Source organism: Cajanus cajan, chromosome 10 (assembly GCF_000230855.2).
Source record: "Cajanus cajan strain Asha chromosome 10, NIPB_CcT2T_4, whole genome shotgun sequence".
In the NCBI taxonomy this organism is placed as follows: domain Eukaryota; kingdom Viridiplantae; phylum Streptophyta; class Magnoliopsida; order Fabales; family Fabaceae; genus Cajanus; species Cajanus cajan.
The window spans coordinates 896,663-923,385 of NC_138526.1; the positions used below are offsets into that span (position 1 = coordinate 896,663).

At 31.9% G+C, this 26,723-nt stretch overlaps 3 protein-coding genes across 3 annotated transcripts; 2 read left to right on the plus strand and 1 right to left on the minus strand.

The window, feature by feature from the left end:
* The first annotated feature begins 4,969 nt into the window (after positions 1–4,969).
* Positions 4,970–7,309, plus strand: LOC109806645 (GPI-anchored protein LLG1). Its single transcript, XM_020369116.2, has 3 exons — positions 4,970–5,170; positions 5,592–5,648; positions 6,874–7,309. Exons 1-3 carry the CDS (start codon positions 5,086–5,088, stop codon positions 7,185–7,187), a joined length of 456 nt encoding a protein of 151 aa, XP_020224705.1. The 5' UTR covers positions 4,970–5,085; the 3' UTR covers positions 7,188–7,309.
* A 4,414-nt stretch (positions 7,310–11,723) lies between these two features.
* On the plus strand, positions 11,724–15,157 carry LLG1 (LORELEI-LIKE-GPI-ANCHORED PROTEIN 1). Its single transcript, XM_020368360.3, has 3 exons — positions 11,724–12,038; positions 12,152–12,208; positions 14,110–15,157. The coding sequence occupies exons 1-3, from the start codon at positions 11,942–11,944 to the stop codon at positions 14,460–14,462; spliced, it is 507 nt and encodes a 168-aa protein (XP_020223949.2). The 5' UTR covers positions 11,724–11,941; the 3' UTR covers positions 14,463–15,157.
* Positions 15,158–16,210: 1,053 nt separating this feature from the next.
* On the minus strand, positions 16,211–26,248 carry ARP8 (actin-related protein 8). The gene is made up of 12 exons (XM_020367776.3): positions 25,841–26,248; positions 25,155–25,240; positions 24,992–25,062; positions 24,675–24,742; positions 24,088–24,149; positions 23,236–23,333; positions 22,783–22,864; positions 22,408–22,550; positions 20,218–20,366; positions 17,248–17,381; positions 16,996–17,114; positions 16,211–16,624 (listed from the first exon to the last, which is right to left on the minus strand). Exons 1-12 carry the CDS (start codon positions 26,158–26,160, stop codon positions 16,547–16,549), a joined length of 1,410 nt encoding a protein of 469 aa, XP_020223365.1. The 5' UTR covers positions 26,161–26,248; the 3' UTR covers positions 16,211–16,546.
* Between the last annotated feature and the right edge of the window lie 475 nt (positions 26,249–26,723).

Consider the following 26,723-nt stretch of genomic DNA (forward strand, 5'->3'; position numbering starts at 1 on the left):
TTATTTTTCCATAGCTACATAGCCCACACATTAGTCATCAAACATTATGATATTGAATTATTGTAATTTTGAAATATGAAACTTTCACTTACTTGTAAGATTGATGTATTTTAAGTTATTGATTATCTTTTTTATTATTATTATTTCAACAAAATTAACGTTAATTACAAGTTCAAAATTAATATTAAATTTTTAGTTTTAATATTTCAATGACATTAAACATAAACTTAAAATTATTTGTAATTAATTTTTTTAATTTCTTAAAAAAATTTATAAATATCCATAGATATCCACGGATATTCAATAAATTCATGGATACCCGCTTAACGGATACCCGCGCGGGCATGGAGCCAATTTTCATCTAGCGAGGTGAGGACGAGTTTACTATTACCCGCCCCCCATGGGGCCCATTAGTATCCCTAATATCAATACATGGCAAAGGCATTGAAAATTCAATAAGTATGGGCAGATCGCTTTTTATTTTTTTTGTTTTGAAAGAAATTTATGGCAAGAATTTTTTGATTTGTGTTTAAGTAAAGACTTAATTTTTTAAAAATAATTTTTTTTACACTATCATCTCATCTCATCATAAATCATTATGTATGATAATTTTAAGTTTAGGTAAACGTTTGCAAAATTGATTTTGAAATAATATGATTTATATTTAGATTTTTTTATTTTAAAAGTAAATTAGTGAAAAAAACTCATAATAAATTTCTTCATTCATCGCAAAATATATCTAAAGTTGTTTGAATTCAAAATTAATTTTGAACTTCTAATCAATTCTTCAATATTGAACTAAACATGCAAATACTCATTAAAAAATTGTGTTAATTGCTATTTCAAGGGTGGGTTCGCTGGTATTGAAACTTGATTTAGAGAAAGCTTATGATAGGGTGAGCTGGAGGTTTCTGGAGGCTACTTTGATCAGGTTTGGGTTTCCTCCGGTTATTATCCAACTCATTATGTGGGGTGTGAAGAATACAACTTTATCAATTCTTTGGAACGGAGGTACCCTTCCATCTTTTGTACCTGAACGTGGTTTGCGCCAAGGGGACCCTCTATCACCATATCTCTTTGTTTTCTACATGGAACGATTAGCGCTGCGCATTTCTGAACTACACCTTTCAGGGATTTGGAATCCCTTATCATTATCACAGGGAGGTTTACAGCTCACCCATTTATTTTTTGCTGATGATGTAATGCTTTTTTGCCAAGCTTCTGTGAACCAGGTTGAGTTGGTGAATAGCGTCCTAAAAGAGTTCTCTGTGGCTTCAGGTTTAACAATTAATTTGGACAAGTCCAAATTCGTGGTCTCGAAGAAAGTGGATAGATTGCAGGTGGAGGAGCTAGAAGCTATTCTTGGTATTCGTCACACTACTCGGATCAAGAAATATCTAGGCACGCCAATGATTATATGGTCACCTAAGATAGTAGATTTTCATGGTGTAGTGGATAAAATCAATGCTCGCCTTGCCTCCTGGAAAGGAAACCTTTTAAATAAGGCGGGAAAGCTTTGCCTTATTAAGTCAACGGTCTCACCAATGCCTGTGTACAACATGCACTCTCTCTGGCTACCATCAGCAGTTTGTAATAAGGTTAACCATGCATGTCAGTCCTTGCTCTGGTCCAATAATGGCAGCTCAAGGTTTTGGTCTCATGTTGGGTGGGAGGTAGTTACAAAGTCTAAGGATTATGGCGGTTTGGGTTTGCGTGAAACTCGTACCATGAATGTTGCACTATTAGGAAAGTTGTTGCGGGATTTTGTTGAAAATCCAACCAAACCTTGGGTTCGCCTTCTTTCTCATAAGTATCTTAATGGTCAGTCAATTCTATGTGCCACTAAACAGAGGGGAAGCTCTCAAGTGTGGCTTAGTATTGTGAAAGCAATGGGAAAGATGCGGGAGGGATTCCGGCCTTGTCTGGCGGATGGGCAATCCTCCATGTGGTTTGATGATTGGTTGGGAGTAGGAGCCTTGGGTCGCCTGGTTCAATTCGTTCATATTTCTGACTCAGATAGAAATGTGGCCAGTTTTTGGGAACAAGGGAGATGGAAGTTTGACTCAATGAGTACGATATTTCCTTCTGAAATTGCGATAAGGGTTCAACAGGTGCAAGTTTCGTTGGTTCAAAGTGGCAGAGATACTTTTGCTTGGATAGGTGAAGCCTCAGGTTGTTACGCAGTGTCGTCCAGAGTCAAATTTTTGGAGTCTACCTCTCATTTGACTCCTGATGCGATGTGGCGGAAAGTTTGGAAGTTGGAGGTGCCAGTGAAGATTAGCTTTTTACTTTGGCAAGGGCTGCATGGGGCTTTGCCTACCAACCTTGCTCGTTTTAGACACCATTTGGCTCCCTCTAGTGCTTGTGCGCACTGTTCTTGTAGTTCAGAATCCATCATTCATGCCCTTCGAGACTGCCCACACTCTCGTCAAGTGTGGTTTGACTCTGGGCTTGCGCCTCAAATTTCCTTTGCCGAGATGGAGTGTGGAGCATGGCTGCGATCAATCATATTACATCCTCAAGTAGCTGTGTTAGCTAACCTACTTTGGTGGCTTTGGAGGTTTCGGAATAACATGACGTTTCCCGGTAATAAGTGGTCCATTTCTTACTTGTATCGTCAGATTGAAGAAGCCCAGGTGCAAAACCAGATTTATCTTGCCAAACGTAAATTGTGGCAAGTAAACGTTCAATGGAGTCCCCCAGAACCATCTTGGGTTAAGCTAAATGTGGATGGCAGTTTTGTTCCCCAGCTTAATGCTATGGGGTCTGGTGGTGTTGTGCGAAATTCAGTTGGGGAATGGAAACTTGGGTTTGCAGTTGGCCTCCAGGGTGGTGATTCCTTCCAGGCAGAATTACTAGCAGTTGTCGAAGGCCTTGAGCTTTGTTGGTAGGAGGGCTGTAAGGAGGTTATTTGCGAATTCGATTGTCTAGGTGTTATCAATACAGCTAAGAGTTTAGGGAAAGGGGCTCAACTTAGACTTAAATACTATGATATTATTAAGAGGTTGACAGATCAGTGTTCCTGAGCTTGGGAGGTAGAGTTTGTTTGTATCCCTCGCAAAATCAACTGTGTGGCCCATTCTCTAGCACGGTGGGGTGTCCAACATTTGAACTCGAATGTTTCATGGAGGAGTCCTCCAAATTTTATTTTATTTGCTTTAGGAGTTGGCTCTATGTCATCTAGATTCTAGTGTATTTTTGCCTTTTATCTTTCATAATGATACCCAAAAAAAAAAAAAAAACAAGCACTTATGTGTATATTTACTTTGGTGTGACATTAACATTGATATGCATCCTTTAAAAGCATCCTATTGTAATTTATTTGTCGTTTGCATTGTTTAATATGATTTTAGTGTCATATGTGATTGGAAGACGTGATTTGGAAATATACTATATAATTTTTTTTAAAGATATATCAATAATTTCTAATTAATTTATAAATATAAAAACGTTTAAACTAAATGTATATATTTGTTAAACTCAAATTTTAAACTGATTTATTCTTACACTAAACACAATAAAATTGAGGGAAGGGAGAAAGAAGAAGGGAGGATACACATTTGAATTTATTTTTTTTCATTTCGTTAAAGAAAATGCTGGAGGAAAGAAAAAAATAGTGAGTCTTACTTAATAAGTTAATCCGGAGATAGTGACGAATACAAAAGGTTTGTTTGATTTGTTAAAATCTAGAAAATCTTTTTAGATACGAATTTAGAAGTATTTTTAAAAATATTTTAATTAAAAAATATCTTTTATTTTTAGTAGATAAGTTTTAAATAAATATTTTTAATTATATCCAAATAAATTCATAGTACTATATAAGATAAATATAATTGTTATATATTTGATTTAAAATAATATAAAAAAAGTCATAAAATATGATAAATTCGATGAAGAAGGATGAGGTAATTTTTTATTTTTATTTTTTATTTAATAAATATTTATATAAATTGGTAAAACACAACTATCATTCTACTTTTTATCATTATTGTTTATTACTACTATTATCATCTACTATCTATTTATCAACATCGTCATTACATCCATTATCAATATTATGATCATTATAATTATTTTTTTTGTCATCATTACTATATATTACTATACCATTCTCATCACCCCTATTAAATAATTAATAAGAATTTATTAAGATAACCAATATAATTAAAATAGATATTGTAGCATATTTATCATTATTTTGTTTGTATAGTCAGTTGTTCATCAAACAATGTACAAGGTAAATAAGTTGTCTAGCTTTTATCACATATTTTCATCATTCCATAATACATGTTATCTTAGGTTATTTTACATAGACTAAAAAAATTTATTAATAAATAGATGAAAGAGAATAATAATTTTATATATAATATTATTAAAGGTAAAAAAAATATGTAATTAATACTACATTACATTACATAATACTTATTTTAAATTTTTTTTTTCTAATATAATACTGAATTTTTCTAATCATTTATTTTAATGAGTAATCAAACGCACTCAAAATTGAATGAGTATAAACAAAAACTTCCTCAATTATTATACAACTTCTTTTATTTGGTATATTAGTGTTATTTCATATGCATATTTATTTTTTTCTTCTTACAACTTTTTAGACAACAAAATAACTTATTAAAAATGACTTTATACTATTTTTCTTTCTTTTATTATTTTTTTTCTCCCGAACAAAAGAAAGCATTGTATGGTATTATTTTAGTGATTTTGGATGTGAACTGTATTGGTTGCCAGAAAGGACAGTTTTGCACGGTGAGACTGTCATCAATGGAGTTTTTCACCATACTCTATATAGTATGCTAGTAGCTCAATGATCGTGACCCTCTCTGTCTCTTAATTTCTCTATTTTACTGCAAACAAAATTTGTTTGATAAATTCTCTCTTCTCTAATAAGTAACACCAGCTACTCATTTTTTATCTTTTTGCATTAAAATCTTCTCATTACTCAAATCACAAACATAACTCTTATTTGAAACTAACAAAGAAAAAAAAAGGCAACATCATGGAACCATTTAGTTAAACTCCATCTATAACTATCTTTCTGTCTACCCTTCTTTTCTCATCTATCAAGTCATGGCCTTTTCTTTGGACCAACGATTCTGGCTTTCTTCACTTCTTCTTCTTCTCCTCGTGGCTATCTTTGTGTCTTCTCTTTCTGGTAACTTCTTAATTTGCATTGGAGTTTGAAAAAAAAACAATATGAGAAATAGTATCTTTGGATATAAGTTCAATGTTTTTTTGACAATTTTTCTATCAAAATTCTAAGAAACACTTTTGGTTTGTATCTAGTCACACAGTTAGTAAGAAGAAAAAATAAAATAAAGTAAACTACTTCTCAAGTTAAATCAACTTATGCATAAATTAAAAATATAAATATTTAGATATATAAACTAATATAATAAAAATTTTATTAATTAATTTATGTATAAACTAATTTTAACTTATAAAAAAATTTATCAAAATTTATCATGTTACTTTTTTCTATTTTTATTTTTGGAAAGTGATTCTAGAGAAATTTTTTTGAAACAAACCCTAATTAAGCTTTATTTTGATATTTGGTGTTTTCTCTTTGGTTGCAGACACTGTTTTCAATTCTCAACCACATGCCGCTCGGAGCATTCTTGAGGCTAAAAAAAGTTAGTGATTTTTGTTATGCCTTGTTTTTGCTTTTTATTTATTTTTCTTTGTCCATGCTTTTACTAGATCGACATTTTCTTGATATACTTGCTATTGTGAAAGTCCTTGCATGCATACAGCACAAATACTATGGGAAGATTTACAAGGCACATTCATTTTCCATAACTGTTCAAGAACGATGGCTACCAGCAGAATAATTCAATGCAAATTATTATTACTGTTTTAAGTCATCTATATATGTTTAATAGGGTGTTTTAATTATACATAACTTAAATCAAGAGAATCTACTTTACTTTACTCATATCAGGAATTATAGTGGACTTTTTGTTATGCAGCATTAGATTTTGCTGTATAATATTTCATTCGATAAACCATAATAAGTTGGTTGACAATATTAAAGTTCAAATTTAACATTCTACGTATATTACCTCAATTCTTTATCATTAGATCAATCTTAATGATACATAAGATTAAACATTCCTCATACTATTGAAATTATATAAAAATATAGTAAAATTGGACATTTTTTATATTTATTAAAATTACAATAACAATACTGAAGTTCAAACTTAACATCCTACATATATTTCCTCAACTCTTTATCATTAGATCGATCCAAATGATACATAAATAAATTTATCTAGAAAAAAAAAGGAAAAAAGTTAAATAAATTTCTCTTTATGTTAACAATAATTTATATATAAATTAACAGTAAAATTTTGGAGAAATTATTAGGAAATAATTTATGCAAATTAACTTATATATAAGATTTTTAACTTGTAAAAAAGTTTATTTCATTTTCTTAACTCTTTTTTTTCTTCATAAAAGTGCGTCTATAGAAGTTAACACATACAATACAAGACCATGGTCCCTTAAATATTGACAATTCTTCAAATTAATTAGTCCCTCGGTATTAGTAAAATATTTAACTCAAGGATTATATTAAATCCATGAATATTCAATATTTTATAAACTACTTGATTTCATTAGTTTAAGGATTCAGAGGTGATACTTTAGGGACTAAATTGATAGTTTATTCATATTTAAAACTGTTATATGGATATGTATACCAAAAAAGAAATGTTTGCTTATATCAACTAGATCAAATGTACAAAGCAAGTGTTTGCTTATATCTTCTGTCTTTTACTCTTTACTCTAGTAGTCTCAACTCTGAATCATGAACTCAAGTTGTTATTTATAATTATGGTCCTCTGAATCATGCAGGTTGTCCAGTGAATTTGGAGTTCTTGAACTACACAGTAATCACAAGCAAGTGCAAGGGACCCCAGTACCCTCCCAAAGAATGTTGTGCTGCATTTAAAGAAATTGCATGCCCTTATGTGAATCTCTTAAATGATGCAACCAATGATTGTGCCTTAATCATGTTTAGTTACATTAATCTGTATGGAAATTACCCTCCTGGCCTCTTTTCCAGTGAGTGTCGTGAAGGGAAGCAAGGTCTTGTTTGTTCTGCATTGCCACCATCAGCATCACCACATGATGGCACTGGAAAGATAAATCACCAGAAGGGTGTGTGACAGTAGTAATTGTAAGGTTTGTTCAGTGAACTGCTAAGTGTTGTATCACTTTAGTTCAAAGACTTGTTAAACTGAAAATAATCTTTGGAAAAAAATTTATGAGTACTATGTTGGTTTTACAAGTGTCTGCTTTTGACATGAGAGTACCCTAGAGTTTTTTTTTTTTTTTTTTTCTTGGCTAAGTGAAAAATTGATGCTCTAGTAATTATTTGAATACAACTTATAATATGAATTTTCAAACCTAAAATTATAAAACATATAAACAATTAAACACATAATTGTTAAAAAAAATAACTTAATATATGTGAGTTATCTTTAAGAATCACTGCACATTTGAATTAATATATATATATATATAACAAAGAAGTTTATGATGAAGAGGTAGAAGTTCATCATTTAATTTCAAGATTTCAAAAAAATAAAATAACTTATAGTTTAAAAAATAGAAAGAGGATTAAAAAAAATAGAGATAAAGGAAAAAAGAAAAAATCAAAAGACAATTTTTATTTATAATTTACATTAACACTTAAGGATGTACATATCGAAAAGGAAATAAATTAATAATATATCATATTTCAAAAAAAAGTCTTTTTACTTTTAATATTACTGATTTATTTATTTTTTTTAAAATTATGGATAATTTTTTATTGACTAATAAAAAAATATATTTACTAATTTTTTTGTAATTAATTTTTTGTGTTCATCTAACTTTGAATGGTTTTCCCACCTGCCCATATTAGGATCGTTGCTAATTCGGATACTTAAAAGAAATAGGCTAAAATCTTCTTTTGGTCCCTTATAATAATTATTTGTTTCAATTTAGTTTCACTTTTATTTTTAATTTCAATTTAGTCCCAAATAAATTAATTGGTTTCAATTTGATCCCTAATAAATTAATTGGTTTCAATTTGGGGCTTCCGTCCAAATTATTTAAACGGAGTTAACTGTTGGCCACGTGGATGTCACGTAGATACATATGTGGATGCCACATGGATGCTAATTTTTTTTAAAACACCTGGAACCAGAACGACCCGTTCTAAAACCAGAACGGGCCGTTCTGGATGCACTCTTGGTGTGTTCATTTTGCATCTGAAATGAGTCGTTCCAGATGCAAAATTAACACACCAAGACTACATCAGAACGGACCGTTCTGGATTCAGAACGAGCCGTTCCAAAATTGAGAATAGAATATTCTTTATTAATTTTATTAAAAAATATAATAATTTTAAAAAATATTTTTTTATGGTAAAAATTTTAAAATTACTTATTTTTATAAAATACAATTATCTTGTAAATAGAGTAATAACTTTTTCTTTTTCTCTTTCTGTCTAAAGAAATATTTAAGTGTCACTTTATAATTTTGTGTAACTTATTTAAAATTAGAGGAATAAAATGATAAAAAATTAATAGGATAAACATAATAAAATTATTAATTTATTTTCTTTTAGTGTCCTCTAAATTTTTACATTCATTTAAAACAAAAATATTTTATATGTTAATTTGAATTAATTTAACGAAGTATCATATAATTTTATAATTTTTTAAATTTTTTTATAAATTTGATCTATACATGAAAAACTTTTTAATTTAACAATTAAATTCTTAAAATTTGATATTTATTATATTAGATATAACAACATAATTAAAATATAATTAATAATATATATTTTATGAAATTATTAATATTTTATATATAAAAAAAAGAATGAAAAAAATTTTAGTGAGGGCAAGTGCCCCCACTATGATTAACTTAGATCTGTCCCTGCATATGATTGTGCGATGAAATATTAGTCCTGTGTATCCTCTTCCTTTACTTCATGTTCTATTTCTTTAAGAACATGTTGTTGTTGTTGGGGTACATTGTTAATGACTTCAAGGAAAAATACCATGTCATTTCATCCTTTACTGTATAGTGTCAATTTGGTAGTAAGTGGTTCACTCCAGTTTAAAATAAAATCAAATTTGCTACCATTGTCTTTAGTGATACATTGCATTGTCCTTAATAATACACTATATAGCCTAACTGTTTAGCAATTGAAGTTATCAATTTCCATTGACAATATTACCAAATTCAGTGTTTGAAATGTTTTGTACCTTGGATCTTTTTCCTTCCATGATTCACAACCGTGAACTATAATCATTGATCGTTAATGTTTAGCAGTCTAGAACCAGAACGGCCCGTTCTGAAACCAGAACGGTCCGTTCTGGTTGCACTTTTAGTGTGTTAATTTTGCATCTGGAACGGGCCGTTCCGGATCCAAAATTAACACATCAAAAGTGCAACCAGAACGGGCAGTTCTGGTTCCAGGTGTTTTAAAAAAAATGGCATCCACATATGCATCTACGTGGCATCCATGTAGCCAACAGTTAACTCCGTTTAAATAATTTGGAGGAAGTCCCAAATTGAAACTAATTAATTTATTAGGGACCAAATTGAAACCAATTAATTTATTTGGACCAAATTGAAACCAAAAATAAAAGGGAGACTAAATTGAAACAAACAATTATTATAAGAGACCAAAATAGGTTTTTACCCAAAAAAATATTATAAGTACTATCTTAATAGAAAACACATTAAACTAAATATTTATTTTGTGTTTTATTTATTTAAGGGTAAAGTTTAAATTATACACTCTTGTTGAAAAATGGATTTGTTACATTGAGTCTATTTTATTGTAAAGGAGTTCTTTGAGGGTTTTTTTTTTTGTGATAATTTTTTATGTTTAGTTTTAGAGTTAATCACCTATACACTGGCAGTGTAAAGTTTTTTTTACACTAGCAACCAATCATATCTCTTAATAGTGTCATGTCATTTTCTCATTTAATCAAATAAAAGTAAAATAAAATAATTTAAAAGATATGATTGGTTATCAGTGTAAAAAGTTTTATATTAACAGTGTATAGATGATTAACTCTTAATTTTAAACATTTGCCATGAAGTGGTTTTGAATGAAAGCTTAGAGTGGGAAATGGAGGTTCCAAAGGAGGAACAAAGTGAGGCTTGAGTTCCTTGAGCTTGGATGAGAGAAAAATTAACAACTTTGAGAAATGGCTGTTTAAAATTTTATTTTATTTTTTATGTTGGTTTCATTTGATTTGGGTCTTAAAAATAGCATCCTATATAAAATATGGGTTGTCTCAGCCCATTCAAATGCGGACGGTGGACGAATTTGGTGAATAGTGTTAAGACTTAAGACACGGTTTGTTGTGAAAAGGAAGGTTTGGTTAGATTTGATGTTATTTTTCATAATATTTTAAAATGTGTTTGGTTAGATTTAAATATTCATAAAAAAATATTTTAAAATAATTCACATGTCACATCACAATATACAAACAGCATAAATTAACCGAAGAATTTAATTACAAAATTTTTATAGAATAAAACTTTTTAAAAGTATTTTTAAACCAACATTAATTATTTGACATAATAATGATTTATATTTTTTAATTAAATTGTTTAGAATTTGGATCATGATCTTGGTTTAAAATAATAATGAATACTCATATTATATCTATTCATAATTTACGATAAAAATTAACTATTATTTTTAATGATAGATATTTTATACCATTATTTTAACTCTTAAGTAGCTAAAAAAAATACAAGGATCTAACTAAAAATTTGATAGATCTATAAAAACTTGCAAATTAATTTAATATTTTTATGAGTTAATCACCTATATATTGTAAATGTAAAATTTTTTTTACACTGGCAACCAATCATATCTTTTAATAGTGTCATGTTAGTAGGTCTGACAATCTAACTTACCCCGTCCTCGCCTCGCTTAATAATATAATTAAAAAATTATTTATATATATATATATATATATAACCAAAATTAAAAATATTTATATGTAAAAATTTGTATTATTTTATTTTTCTTTTATTTTTTTTTAAATTTGTTCATATTTATTTAAAGAAAAAAAGAAATAAAAAAGATAAGAGCAGGGGTAGGGGTAGGGGTAGGGGCAGGGGCGGGGAAACCCGAACCCTGCCGGGGACGGGGATGAGTACCCAAATTTTACCCACGGCGGATATTGAAGATGGGGGCAGGGGTGGTTTAAATTTGCGAGGGCGGGAGCGGGACACCGTCCCGTTGCAATGCCTACATGTTAGTTGCTTATTTAATGAAATAAAAATAAAATAAAATAATTTAAAAAATTTGATTAATTACCGGTGTAAAAAACTTTACACTGACAATGTATAGATGATTAATTCTATTTTTATTATATAAAAATACTTTAAATTAAATACTTATTACATCACACGACTAAACGTACCAATATAAGAAAATAATAATTTGAAACCATGCAAATTGTTCAAATTTGTTGGTATAATAACATTTAGCATAATAATAATTTTAAAATTAACGTACATTAAAAGTTGTAATTAGTTGAATGTTACAATTTGTAGAAATTATATTGTTATATCTGAGACAGTGGAGTTATGTGAGTGAATTTAGGTGGAAGAAGAAAGGACAGTTAGCAGAAGATGATGTTTGCGCGTATTTTAGCTGTCACTCATTAACTTTATTAATTCAACAATCGTGTCTGCCTCTCTGTCTCTCTCTCTCTCTCTTTTTTCTTTAAACAAAATTTGGCACTTTGATTCTCTCTTCTCTCTTCTCTCTTCTCTCATACCAACACTTCTCACTTTCACAAACATTATTCTTATTTCAACCTTACAAAAGAAAAAAATATATACACTTTTTGCAACTCGATCTATCTGATCTTCTGTTATCAGTTACCAAGTCATGGCCTTTTCTTTGGATCCAAGGTTCTGTCTTTCTTCTTCGCTTCTTCTCTTAATGGCTCTCTCTGTTTCTTCTCTTACACCCACTTTTCTTTCTGGTAAGTTCTTAATTTGCATTGGGGTTTGTTTCTGCTGTCAATTTTCACTATTTTTTAAAACAATAAAAAATCGTTTTTTTTTTTAATATTTGGGTTTTTTCTCGTTGTTGCAGACAGTGTTTTCGATTCTCAACCGCACACCGGTCGGAACCTTCTTCAGGCTAAAAAAAGTTAGTGGTTTTTGTTTTTGTTTTTTCATTTATTTTTCTTTCCCTGTGTTTGTTATTGGATCTACCAGCTTGTTAAGCTTAAAAAAGTAAAACCCTCCAATTTTTTATTTTTTTTGTTTTGCTAACTGAATTAGAATCTATATCTATAATATCAAGAGACCCAATGGGTGTGACTTAATTGGCAATGGATGCTAAGCTTGTGGGGGAGAGGCAGGATTTAGGGTTTGATTCCCATTTCTCAGTGAAGATTAGTTTTATAGCTGGTTCAAAGGACCAAAGCTTGTTTGCATTACTATTGAGGGATTCTTTGGGTAAATTTCTCCATAGGTACTTCTAAGAGAGACAAACAGAAAGGAAAATGAAATGATTTTGGTTATAAGCTAATATTAACTTATGCATAAGCTAATTTGTAGAAACTATATACTATTAGTTTTTGCAAAATCTTATTTTTAACTTTATGTATTAGTTTTAGTTTATGAAGAAGCTTATTTCTATTTTTCTTCATATTTTTTTGAACTATAAGTGCTTCTAGAGAAGCTTATCTAATCAGGCCCTGAATCACAAATGGTTATTTATGTTTAGTTTGATAACTTCTACAATAATAACGTAAAAGTCATATATACCAAATCTTTCTATATGCTGTGTGTTTTAGTTAGCTGTTTATTTTGTCTTTATTATATATTATGGATTTTGTTGTTTGTATCATTTTGTTTTGAGATTGGAGAAAATAAAGTTCATTAGCAGTAAGTAAAGATGGGGAAACGTTTTATGATGCCGTTTTTTTTAGGTTTGGAATACAACTGCTCATAAAATTTGGTCCTTTGAAGGTTTTTGACAGCATATTAGTTCTTTAAAAGTTTAAAGTGATATCAATTCACTTGAAATCTTTGGATGTCCTATTTGATATCACAATTTTTCAATTGTCCAAACTGATGTTCAGTGTATCCTGGAGGATCAAAATGATAGTTTATATTTTTCCAGAAAGAAACAAGCTATCTACTTATGTTCACATACATACATTAGTAATGGACTAATGGGTTATTACCGCTCCAAAATCTGCAGTAGTATAGAATGAGTTCTGGCAAAATTTTCCTTTGTTATTATAGTGGACAAACTATTATTACCTTTATGCTGCTCTGTATCCGGCAGTTTTATACAGTTAAAGTGATGTTATGGTTGGGTATTGTTTATTAAGATCAATTCATGTGTGACTAGATCAACATTATCTTGGTCCCATATATTTGCTATTGAGAAAGCTCTTGCATACATACAGCACAAATAATATAGAAAGATCTGAGCACATTTTTTTGGATATCTGATGAACAATAGCTACTAGATTAATTCAATGTAACATATCACTTATTAATTCAATGTAACATCACTTTTTTTAAGTCATCTATGTTCAATATGTTTTTTGTTATGCAACATGTGGTTTTGCTGTATAGTAGCATATGAACTGGTATATGTATGCCAAAAAGAGAATTGTTTGCTTATATCAACTGGATCAAATATACAGAGCAAGTGACTGATGTTCTAGCCAACTACATTTGCCTTGATTCTACTTTTTTTATATCTAGCATCTCCCTGGAATCATGAATTCAAGATGTTAGTTGTAGTTATGGTTGTGTTTTGGTTTGTTTGTAAGAGGATGCAGTGGTTAGTGGTTACTACATGTTGCTGCAGGATCTCTTTTCTCAGCTGTTTAACATATACCAATTTTGACCCTAAGACATTTCATTTCAGTTACGTAGTTTCAAACCCACAACACTCCCACTCCCATCCAATGGTGCCCCTTTGGGCATTTGCAGGGAAATTTTTATCACACAATATATGTACACACCAATATTGACCAAAGCAAAATAGTAGTCTGATGATATTGTTTTTCCATCTTGCACCTGCAGGTTGTTCTGTGAACTTCGAGTTCTTAAACTACACAGTAATCACAAGCCAATGCAAAGGACCCCAGTACCCTCCCAAAGAATGTTGTGGGGCATTTAAAGAATTTGCATGCCCTTATGTTGATGTTATAAATGATTTAACAAATGAGTGTGCCTCAACCATGTTTAGTTACATTAATCTCTATGGAAAATACCCTCCTGGTCTCTTTGCTAGCGAGTGTAGTGAAGGGAAGCTCGGTCTAGCCTGTCCTGCATTGCCACCATCAGCATCAGCAGATGACACTGCAAATCAAGTTATACACTGTCCATCTCTATTGTTGATGCTCACAGCTTGCTTCTTAATCTTGTTATTCTGATATTTCTATACCCAACTTTCATTCTTTTGCATTATATTGATGTATAATCAGTGACCATTTTTTACATGTTGTGTGTGAATTATTTATTGAGCCAAAAGAAAAGAAAAGACAAAAAAAAAAAAAAAAAAGCCTTGTGCCTGTAGTTTGAGCGTTCTATTAACCATTTATGTAATGAAATTACGTATGCCAAGTGAGCCCAAGTAAATGACTATCTTCTGAATGCTGCATTATATGCATTGATATGGTTTTTGACCGAAGGCTTTATGCCCTATTTTGCACAAAGATCCATAAAACAGGCTTTGTGTGCAATTTGTTGCTATTTCACAGAATATCGATAAACAAGGACTTGCAGGATTTGTAACCAAAATTACCACTGAACAGGAACAAGCGCTTATTGATATTTAATACGCAACTTGGAACATGCATGGTCTTTTGGTATGAAACTTAATATAGTTGTGTAATCGAAACAAATGGGGCTGCAATTGGTGGCAGGACTTGAGTGTCCTGTAATTAGAGAAAATATATGTAGAATTTTCCTAATTAGAGAAAATATTTGTAGAATCTTTTATTTATTTTTTAGCATATTTTAGTTCTTCATTTTCTTATTTTGGAGGATTAGATTGTATCAAATAGGTGCATTGAGAATGTAATATGTATAAATGGAATAATAAAATCTTTCTCTCTTTTCAAGTGAATGTATATGTTATTTGAATTAGGTTGTCACTTTTGTGATATTTTATATTTAAAATGCACATGTAAAAATAAATGTCTGAATATTGTATCTAGATGTATCCACTTGTGCACATATTTTCCATCTAATTGGATTAAAAATTTCCATTTATTATGAAAAAGTCATTCAGAATTCATTTTTAAAATAACTAGTGCTACGATTAACTTTCAAATTTAAAGATTTCGAAGTTTTGGTTTAATAAAAAATATGATGCTAAAAAAAAGTTCTAATGTAGTCAAGATTTGAAAAGAGATTAATTTTTGATGAAATCAGTAAATAATCTAATCAATACCAAGTTATAAAAAAAAAATTAATAACATTGTAATCATATTGTAGCGGAGAACTATCTGTGTGGAGAACTATTTGTGTGTTGTAATGTGAAAATGTGACATCGTTAACTAACAAATCTTAATCGTGTTGTTTCAATTCACTTTTTGTACCAAGTTGGTTGACAAAAATTAACAAGTCACTCAATTTTGAAAAATAGTTTATGAGAATGTGACACAATTTCCAAAAGCATTTCACCGGGTGAAAAATGAATTTTTACGAATTCTAAAATACTTATAATGAAAGTGATAATTTTCCATGTTCATCAAACCGGTGGTTTGTATTGTATGTATAAGAGCATCTGTAATGGAAGTTGCTTATAAGCAACTCTATTGCCACATTACTGCCAAATCAGTTCTGGCCCACTTTATGGATTGCTTAAATTTTGGCAGAGTTATATGTAAAAACAACTCTACCAAAATTTAAGCAACCCATAAAGTGGACCAAAACTGATTTGGCAGTGATGTGACACAGGAAATTGTTTATAAGCAACTCATGCTCTAAATGGAGCTATATGGTATGGTCTTGTAGGCCTCGTGGGGAGGTATAGATTAAATTTACTTTTCATTGCATTGCATTGCATAAAAGATGTACTGGAAAACCATTGCAGACAATGTTTTCGGATCCGAAAAATGTTGTTAACCTCTACTATAGGCAAAAAAAGAATCTAATAATCAGAGAAAAAATAAAATTTGCAGAGTAAGCCATCATAGAAGTTCATGACATTCTTAAAAGTACATCACACTTCGACATTTGGAAGGAAGAACCAGATTGGATCACTCCAATCTCAGCATTATTCTAATTATACCAAACCTCTCACCACGTGGTTTTGCTATTCAACTATATTATTAACAGTTTCTTCACTCTTGCGGTTTAGTCTACAATTATTCATAACAAGCCGAGTGTTAATGATAGGCTTATCATAATATTTATACATGTAAGAGCAGTTACTAAAATTCACATCGTCTGCTCCTGCCTCCTTGGAGAAGGGTGCATGATTGAGAATATAAAATATTTATCTAAATAATCACCATATGAGGCTGAGTCTAGGCTTCTGACGGAACTTCTTTTTTGTCACACACCAATGATCAGGAAAGGTGCTCAACTGTACATAATTCAAAGACAGTTAGCCACGAATCAGAGACGTTTTTTTTTTATCACATTGATTATAAAAGAAAATGTCTACCCCATACAACAAACTAAATTTGAATATGGATTATATATGATCTAAGTCCTTGAACTTATGTTGATTTTTGTTTATAGTCTCCAAACAAAGTTTTTACTAACTTTAATCTCTGAACTTTTGTCGATTTTCACTCTTAATTCTTAAACTTGCTCTCCTATTAACATTTTGGTCCTTGATGTCAAAAAATATTTCATGAAAAAAATTTCAAGGACTAAAAAGTTAATAAAATTTAACAAACTAAAAACATATTTAATCCTTTGAATATTTATCACAGGTAGTAAATAACTCACATTGCCAATAATCTTGGCTCCAAACCATGGTGTATCAGCACCGAATGGTGGAGGTATGACTCTAATTCCATTGGACATGTAAGGAGGAAGCAAGGCACGGAGTTCCTTCTCTATCCTTTCTGCACCAGAATGGTTCCAAAAGTAGTAAGTAGACTTAGAACTAGGCCATGACCCCAGGACTGGTGATTAATTCCATTTAATCATTTTGCAAAGATATAAAATGTCATGTTACAAATAAAAAGGAATATTTACCTGCCAAACCAGGTAAGCATGCCGTCCCTCCTGATAAGACTATAGTCTTGTACCAATCACTATCACCTGCTAAATCTGCAGAATGGCAATGTTCCACACAAAGAGCAATGGCTTGGTGCAGACTCATAGCTTGCCTAAACCAACAAGTGCAAACAACATAAGCATCAGGGAATATTTAAAAGTAACAGACTAACTAAAAGGGAAAATATATTGTAACAACATATCATGTCCAGTGACTGACAGTGGTTAGATTTGTTTATCAATTCGTTAAATCTTCAGAATTTGACATAGATCATATTGAGACTAGTTTTTGGCCTTGAACCATTTGCTGAATCACTTCTGTATCTGAAGAATCATGATGTGGAGATGTGTCGTGCATTTCTTGCACAATGGGACACACAAAACGGCTTGTGGCTCACAACCCAGTTCCCAGGGGAAAACCCAGGTTTTACGGGGGCAGGGGGATAAATTGGAGAGAAAGTAACGAAACCCTTCCCTCTTATGAACCCAACCCATTTAAGAACATTGCTTTAGATGCTTTGTGTCTCCTCCATAGTGGCTGGCTTCCTTTACTCAGTTATGGTCCCTTTCCACCATTTTTCTAATAGGTTGTGTTGTTTCTTCTCACACTGTTGCTGTTGCATTATATATTTTAGTGGGGTAATGGGTCAAAAATGGAGATCGATGGGACCTGGAGCCACAGTGAGAGTACTCCTTCACACAAGCTTTCAGTTTAGTGGACGTATTGTTCATATTTGTCAGGGTGGTGTTGCAAGGATGAAGTATCACCTTGCTGGAACAAAGAATGTCACTGCTTGTTCCTGACATAGAGAAATATTTTGAAGCTGTTGGAAGATAAACAAAAAGCCAAAGGCAAACAATCGAGACTATTCTGAAGAAATTGGTCCCCAAGATGCTAATACAAGTGATGAACATGGTTTTATGTGATGCTAGATTTTAGAAATCTATCCAATATAGCTTGAAGTGTATGACTCATTGGTGAAGGGTTTAAGGCTTGTAAAATAGTGATTTAAAACCTCTCATATCCTACATCAATAAAGCTATGAACACCAAAGAATAAGTAGCTGCAAAGGAAGAGGAAGAACATTTGATATCAGAGGATGAGGATGAACTAAATAATACTGATCTTGGGGATGATAAACGAGACATATTGTAGGATTATGTAATAGCATCTACACGTAGGAATTGGGAAATAGGAATCTTCATTTTGCCATCTTATTGATGTTTTTTGAGCCTTTGTGCAGTTAGTCACTCTTTTTTTTATCATTTTGATTTATGACTTGAATCTTGGATTATTTTGAAGTTCATTTGTGATATGTCAGCTTAAGTTTCAGTTTTATGCAATGAATTATTCACTAGTCTGACTTTAAAATACTAATATCTTTATGTGAAAGTATATTTTATGTTATTTGTAATTCATGATTTAAAAAATAGGTCTGCTGATTCATGATTCAAAACTTGATCCAGTAAACATTAGACACAGGTTTCGGAGAGTTACATGTTTACTAACCTGACAGAGGCTAAATATAAACTATAGTTTTCCTCCCACTCTCTTCAATATCTCATATGTTACCTTCATTTTTGTTGTTACCACAAATGCATTTACTCATTTTTCCTTTTTCAAATTACATAAAATTTCTTATATTCAGGAATGAAACGAGAAAGAAAAGATCAATTACAACATGATTAAAACCTTCAAGACAATTATCCATAAACCGGAAATAAATTAAAATTTGTCTATAACTAGTACTATAAGTCTATAATAAATAGGTAAAACCAAAGCAACCCTAATAGACGAAAAGTTTCCGAGTTGTGCTTAAGTAGTGAGTATGCTTCTATTAAGAAGTTGAAGAGCCAGCGTAATGTCCGGGGTTTGAGTCCCTATAAATGCTTCGTTGGGAGGAACAGCTTCCATATCCTAAACAGGATAGTTCCACACAAGAATAAAAGTTTCTAATTTTAATTTTAAATGAGGAAAAACACACTGTTGCCATGAGGGAATGTGTTGAATATATGAGAAAAATAAAAATTAAAAATATCTAATTATTACACTCACATTTCTATTACTACCTTAACTCCAATTATCCCATGAACAAAATAATGCAGCAATTTATTATAATCTCTAACCCAATTAATAACAAGTATCATTTATATTATCTTGTCATCATTCTTCATCAATGTTTCCATCATATCAATTAAATATTAAATTGTGATTTATTTTCATGAGTTCGTCACAGATCAACGCAGATGAAGTTTACTTGGTTAATCTTAAACTACACAATTTATCAAATGCATCTTAAAAGTTAAAACAGTAAAATTATGGAACTAATCAGAATGGAATTTTACTTGACATAGAAAAAGGATTTGAATTTCTTCCGGTAAAAACTGATAGAAGATGCAATTTAGTGCACATAAAGATGACAAAAAAAGACACCCCATATAAAAATATTTTGTTTATAAAGAATTCTCATTTAAAATTGGTAATATCAATCAAACACAAAAGTAGCGATTTTTTTTAGTTTAGTCTAACAACCAATTAATTGTTGAAATTTAATCAGAAATTCGGAAAATAAAACATATAGATAAACTCAAATCTTAAGAAGAAATACCAAACAAAGAAGACTTTATCATAGTTTAAGTCATGCCCATTATTTGCATTTTAACAAAACCTCCTCACTCTTGTATGTTTGAGAAAATACCCATTAAAAAAGGATTGTTTAATTATTATGACTGGCTAATTAACCTATAGAATGCAAATTGGGAGCACCCGGATTTTATTTTCAAAGTTAAATGCAATTTTGCAAGCAATCCATCAGATTAGGCAATGATATCACATGCTAATTTATGAAAGGCGAAAATCAGGGTAGACTACTACTATTATTGAAGCAAATATGCATGACCAATCCATCATAATCGGATGGAAAAAAAAAAACAAAAACAAAAACTTACACTCCAGCAAGATGTGGCTGGAATAAGATCTCTGCTGTCTGAAATCTCTCCTTTGAAAGGGTAAACCATCCTTCCCCTGCAGCTTCAAATGATGCCTGTGTATCTTTCAATAGCTCAGCTTCATAATCAAGTGCAACATAGCATAGCTTCTGTTTCCATGCAACAACAAAATATCAAAACAACTTTTGTGAGAAGACATTTAAGCAAATAAATCTGCAACATGGATACTAATCATTCCCATCAGTCCATCACACTTCAGTGCACAGAAAAAAGAGATAAAATGCTGAAACAGACAAAAGCATATAAAGACAATTAGAAAGATATAAAGAAATATTTGTTCAAATAGTAAAATGCTAAAATCCCATGTTACTTTCAGATGAATCTTATCTACAATACGTTTTGTCACTTCTCGTTGCCGAGTTTATCCCTTTGGGGATTTTCTGGTATTGTTTTTATTGTTGAAGGTTGTTTGCGCTTTTAATTCCCTGTAGAATTCATGTTAAAGGTTGAGATTATATAAGTGACCCAAACTCTTGGCCCGGCCCAAAAGCTTGATGTGTGTCTTTGTTCTTGTGTCTCTGTGTGGGGGCAAAGCCCCACAGTACTGATCTTTATTATCAGGCCATTCCTGCTCATGGGCTAGGGTTATTTGTATATTCATATATAGTGTATTTTAGGGGGTTTTGCAGGAGAAAAAAAAAAAGTTTATGTAACCACATATTTTCTATTGCTCTGTCTCATTTACCATTTTTCAATATTTGGATTCAGCTCTCTGCCCGTGGTTTTTTTCTGATTTGGGTTTTCCACGTAAATCTTGGTGTTTTCTTTTTTGTTCTTTCTCATTTGGGATTATTTTCTAACAATTTTCATCTCTTCCACAAAAGTTATATCTTTGCAACTATTGTTTGGGTTCTAAAATTGTTAAAACTCATTTCAAACCCCCAAACCTCTTGATTTTAGGCCACTTGGTTACATGCAAACCTCATGCACAAGTCCTAGCCCCTTAGGCTTGAAGCAAGAACAAGATTACAGATCCACTTTACTTGGTGCTGAAATAGTGAAATCTAAATAAATTATGAAGAATGAAGGCAGCATATTGAATTCCAAACCATTTGATCATAAAGGCTATCATGCCATCTCAAGAAACAATTCTACTATATGTTTAAGCTTACATAGAGGTCCGACAATGATTTTTATATCTTGGTAGGCTAGATCCTTGGATAAGCAAAGAAGATCATGACTTTTTAAAATGTCTCTTCTTGGCTCTTTGATGTCCTTCTCACACAATATATTGCATTGCCAAAAAATTGTGTTGATAAAATCTGCCGCTAGAATTAAAGCCATTAGAGACCCAAAAGACAGTCTCCTTTTCATTGTGTTTATACAGGGAAAAGCTTTCATGAGGATGATCATTAATTTCAACAATGGCCAACAACAACCAAAAGAAGCAATTTCTTTCCAATAAGGCAAAGTTAAACCTAAACCTTTCCCATTATCATTAGATAGAAAAATCCTCCTCTAAACGAAAGAAATTGCAGGCTCTGTCTTCAATGACCATGTTCTTAGAGCCTCCCATCTAATGATGTAATTCCTTAATAAGTAATAACTATTTTTTAAAAGCTGGTAAAATAATTAAATATTTGCATGCTAATTCAGGACATATAAGATAACTTTTGGAGAAGAAAGATGGAGAGAAAGAAAGGGAAAAGACTATAAAATCATATTTTTATTGATCCAATGAACTAGGCTTTCAACGTTATCAATTATTTTAAAATCCAAAATCTAGTCCAACTTAAGAAAGCTAGAAGAAATGGAAGTAAATATTTTTCGAATTTGGGTCTAAGGTCTAACTCAATCCCATAAAATCAACTTGTAAAGGAAGGACTGTCCAAGATTACTAAGCTCTATTTAAGTCATATCTTTAGTTGCTTGGGACCTAACCACCATTCGTGAGGCTTAAATTAAAGCAGCCTCCAAAGAGGCAGCAGCTAAGGCAGGTTAGAGGTGACCGCAATTAAGGTGACATTCCAGCAATATTTATATGTATACTATATTTCATACGCAACAGAGGGTCCAATACTGTTCTCTTAGATGCACCATGGTAATTGGTATCACAAAATACCTGATTGACATCATAGAGTAAATCTCCTCACTGTAAATATTTAAGACCAAAAAGATGAATATCAATACCTCTTTCAATGTGCGAACAGTGTACAAAGATTGAAAGCTTAAGTTATTCAGTTGCATCTTCTCCCTAAGATATCCAGTAAGTTTCAGTGCTCCCAGCCCAATGACTTCCACACCCACCTTGCGCATTACTCTACCATTTAAAACTGTGAAAAGATAATGCAAGTCACAATCACAACAGAAGAAAAAGAAAAAATAGTCATCTGCTTCTGACATACAAAAGGCAGCTATTTATCAAAACACAGTGGTGACGTTTAAACATTATTAACTTCAAGTGAACTCCATTTACAATTCAACATTTCAGAAAATTTATGCAAGAATTATATGAAGACACATGACAAGACAGAAAAGCAAGAGAAAAAGAAATAGAGGGCATACTTGGAACTACAGATGTGACTTGAAAACCTATATTAACAACTATTCCAGAAGTTCGTTTTGCAGCGTACAGAGCTAGAGTGGCCTATATTTTACAATACGACAAAGATAGTAAATACACAAGGAAATAACAAGAAATAACAGAAGCACACATAACTCATAAGGCAAAAATCCATGCACAATCACATTAAATAGATAATGATTTGACTAGTTGTAAACAAGGTTCTTTGCTCCAAGGTCGAGACTCATGTTGATAGAGAATAACAATTCCACTGCACTTAATCAAGTGCTTTGGTGCTCTCACTTTCTCACAACTTCCGCAGAAGAACCAAACACATACAAGATGACATCAAATCCTAGTTTACTACCTGACTCAATAGCAGAAACTAATTCAGCATATATTCAATATAAAGAAATATTCATGTCAAACATACAAGGAAGCATAATATGTATTACCTGGTTGACAGCACAAACAGCAGGAACATTCATGTCAAACAAAGAAGCATAAATTGCCTCTTTAAGCTGTTGTCTCAATGCTTTTGCTGATTCAGTATCTAGAATGAGGAAATAGATTAACATTGTGCAACTGAAAATCATATTGGAAGGGAAAATATTATTATTTGAAATTATAGGACTGGAAATATCAAGTCCAGGACAAATATTGTGGCCAGAACACGTCTAGAACAGACAATGCTTCAGAAACAAAGACCAAGGCCAGATACATTCCAACTTTCGTCTCCTCAATGCTATGCCAGCATTGGAAAAGTCATACGGGATCCAAAACTATGAATAATCATATATTACCACCACACAGAACACCAAGAAACAGCCCAAACATGTCAAACTTGATGAACAGAGAGCCAGCAAGCATGTCAGATTTGACCCCTAACCACAGACAACAGCAGCCCAAGGGATCCTAACAGCCACGGGAAGGTGGCAAGCAAGGGCACGTGATAGGGTGAGCTGCACATGACGATAGGGTGCTTGGGAGCATTGATTGGAGGACAATTATCCAGCCCTGGCCAAGGGAATGACAGGAATATAATGGAACATTCCAAACAAAATAGTTCCAAATTTTAGGGAACACCACATGAAATAGTGTCAGGTCAGGTCACAAAGGGTGGTTTCTCTCTGATACAGGAAAAAAAAAAAAAAAAAAACAACTATGTATGACAAAAATAAAATATTAAATGCAACAGCTGCAGTTGAAACAGAAAAATATTTTAACTACTGTGTTACAGTTCTTAATGTGCCCCTTTTGTCTTTTCTTATTAGCACCACTCAAGTATATCATAAAATGTAACTAACCATCATAATGACATATTGGTATAGAAACAATAACTGGTTGTTTACTTTGTTTCACCTGCATCCTGCCAACAACATAAAACATGTGGAAAAAAAATGAGAAACAAAGCTTTTTTTAATGTGCATGAGTGAGAATCACCACTCAGCTGAATGATCTATTTATATTCATGAGTATTACAAAGATAATCAACGTCAACTATATTAAACAAGAGAGCAATAAAGTTGTCACTACTTCCTAAGATGCATTGAACCTAGCTATACAAAGTTTCTAGGCTACTTGGGCAGAGGAACAACATTGAAAATGCTCTCATTTCCAAATGTGCTCCTGTTTCTAACAAAACAAATAGGCCTTTATTCATGATTAGTATGAATATTTCTCTTGTGATAATAATTAAGTAACCATTAAAAATACTTCCCTATGTTCCCTTTCAACAAAATGATTAATCTGGTACAATTCATCTATATATGTACATTGATATGCTAAAGAGCAATGCAAGAGACCAATAAGGATTATCTTCACTTAAAAGATTATCAAGAGTTAAATGTAACCATTCACCAAACAAGAAGGGAGAATCAGAATGACAGAATACCTGTTATAAATAGTTGTGAAAAAATGGCGAAGCCTAGTATACATTGGTGACTCAATGTTACCAAATTCCTGCCCATCAAAAAGGAGGAAAAAGATGCAGCCAAGTGAGTGGAAACTGAAGAGCAGAAAAAGCAATGCCTAGCATCTTCATAAGTGCTTTCTTTATTTTAAGTCACTACTTCGTAAAGTCAAATTGAGAATAAGGTAAACTGACAATGTACAAGCTCTAGATACAGCAATTTTCAATCTTGTCATCAACTATTTTCATTCTAACCAAGCATGGCCTCAGTTAGTGCTAGTTCCAATCAAAACCATTACCAAAAATGTTGCTGATCTCCCTGATGGACATCCATATTTGCTCCAACCAAATTTGCAATAGCCAGAACCACCTTGAGAAAAATTCACAAAAATAAAAGTTGAAAAAGAAAATCATCATGAGCAAGAAAAATATAAGTTCACAGAAGAAAATTACTACACTAACCATCGATGATAATAGAACCCGGAACTTGTGCCCTCTGGCCATAAATATGCTTGAATGATAGCTGGGGCCTATGGCCAACAAAGGCTCTGTAATACAGGGAATTTAAAACACTCAAAAATCACAAAATACTAATCACTTTCACTTCTAAGGTCCATAGAACATCAATCACATGCACAACCCATCAAACGGAGCACACAACAGATCACATGCAAGACCTGTTAAATTGAGCACATGCATTAATTCCTAGAAAATAAAATCCACCAAATTCACTTGCACCACCCACCAAAGCCCAGAATACCAATCACTCGCACAACCCATGAAATAAAACAAAGCACACCACCAAAAGCGTGCATGACCAACCATAGCTAAAACCACCAATCATCACTAGCACAACCCATCAAAGCACAAAATTTGAACCACTAGCAGCACAACCATCAAACAAAGCACACAATACCAGTATCACGTGCAACCATCATACCAAAAAGAAACAACAACCACCAGCACCAACCACCAAAACACAAAATTCCAATCACTGGCAGCACACTAGCAAGACTCAACAACACCCAACCCATGAGCATGACCCATCAAAACACCAATCTTCAATCACAACCCAACCCACCAAATTCACCACCAAGACACAAAATTTGAGTCCATGAAAGAGCCAGAAGAGTATTAGTATTACTCACGGAAGAGGGTAGCCAGAGCTCAAGGTGGTCTCAGCAAAGAAGACAGAATCCCCAGAGGGTTCAGCCTGATGGGTCTGAAGGAAGTGAACCCAAAGTCTATTATCAGACACAAGGGATCTCAAACCCTTGCACGCCACACTCAACTTTGCAGCCTCTTTTGGACCCAAAAGCCTCAGAATTTGCATCAAGATGTCACTGGGTAGCAGCTCCAACTCACCCATGTCAGAACGTGGCACTTCTGATGATGATGTTGATGCTACCGTTGACGTATTCGATCTCCAGGACACCATTTCCCACACCTTCCTCAGCACAATCGACATGCTGCGAATGAACTCACCCACATCCAATCTTTCTCTTCTCTTTCAATCCGGTCCATGCGATATAACGTAACAAATGAAATCTTCAAAAACACAAGTTTAATAACCAACACTCACTCCTTTTTTTTTTTCTTTCTTTCTTTTGACCAAACAAAACATTTTTAATTAAAATAAATGTTTAAAATAATTTAATTGAAATATTTTTTCAGCCTTGTGAAAAAGGTGGTTCATATGTGGCAGTGGTGATTGGGACCTTTTTTTTTATCCCTATCCCAAAAAATTTTAAAAGGTTAATTTAATGAACTTGAAACTGTTTTCATCAATAAAAGTGATATCTTATTTTTGTTTAACCATTTCTTTATATTTTTATTTCTTAATTATATTTATTGATTAAAAATAAAAGTAAAAGTAAAATACCATAAAAGTTTTAAATAAAGTAACACATGAAATCGTGTTTGACTGTTTTTTTAATATAATTTTATACTATTTTTCAATCATTTATTTATAAAAATTGTAATAATAGAAATTTGAATATAAAATTTTACAAATTTTTAAACTATTTTATT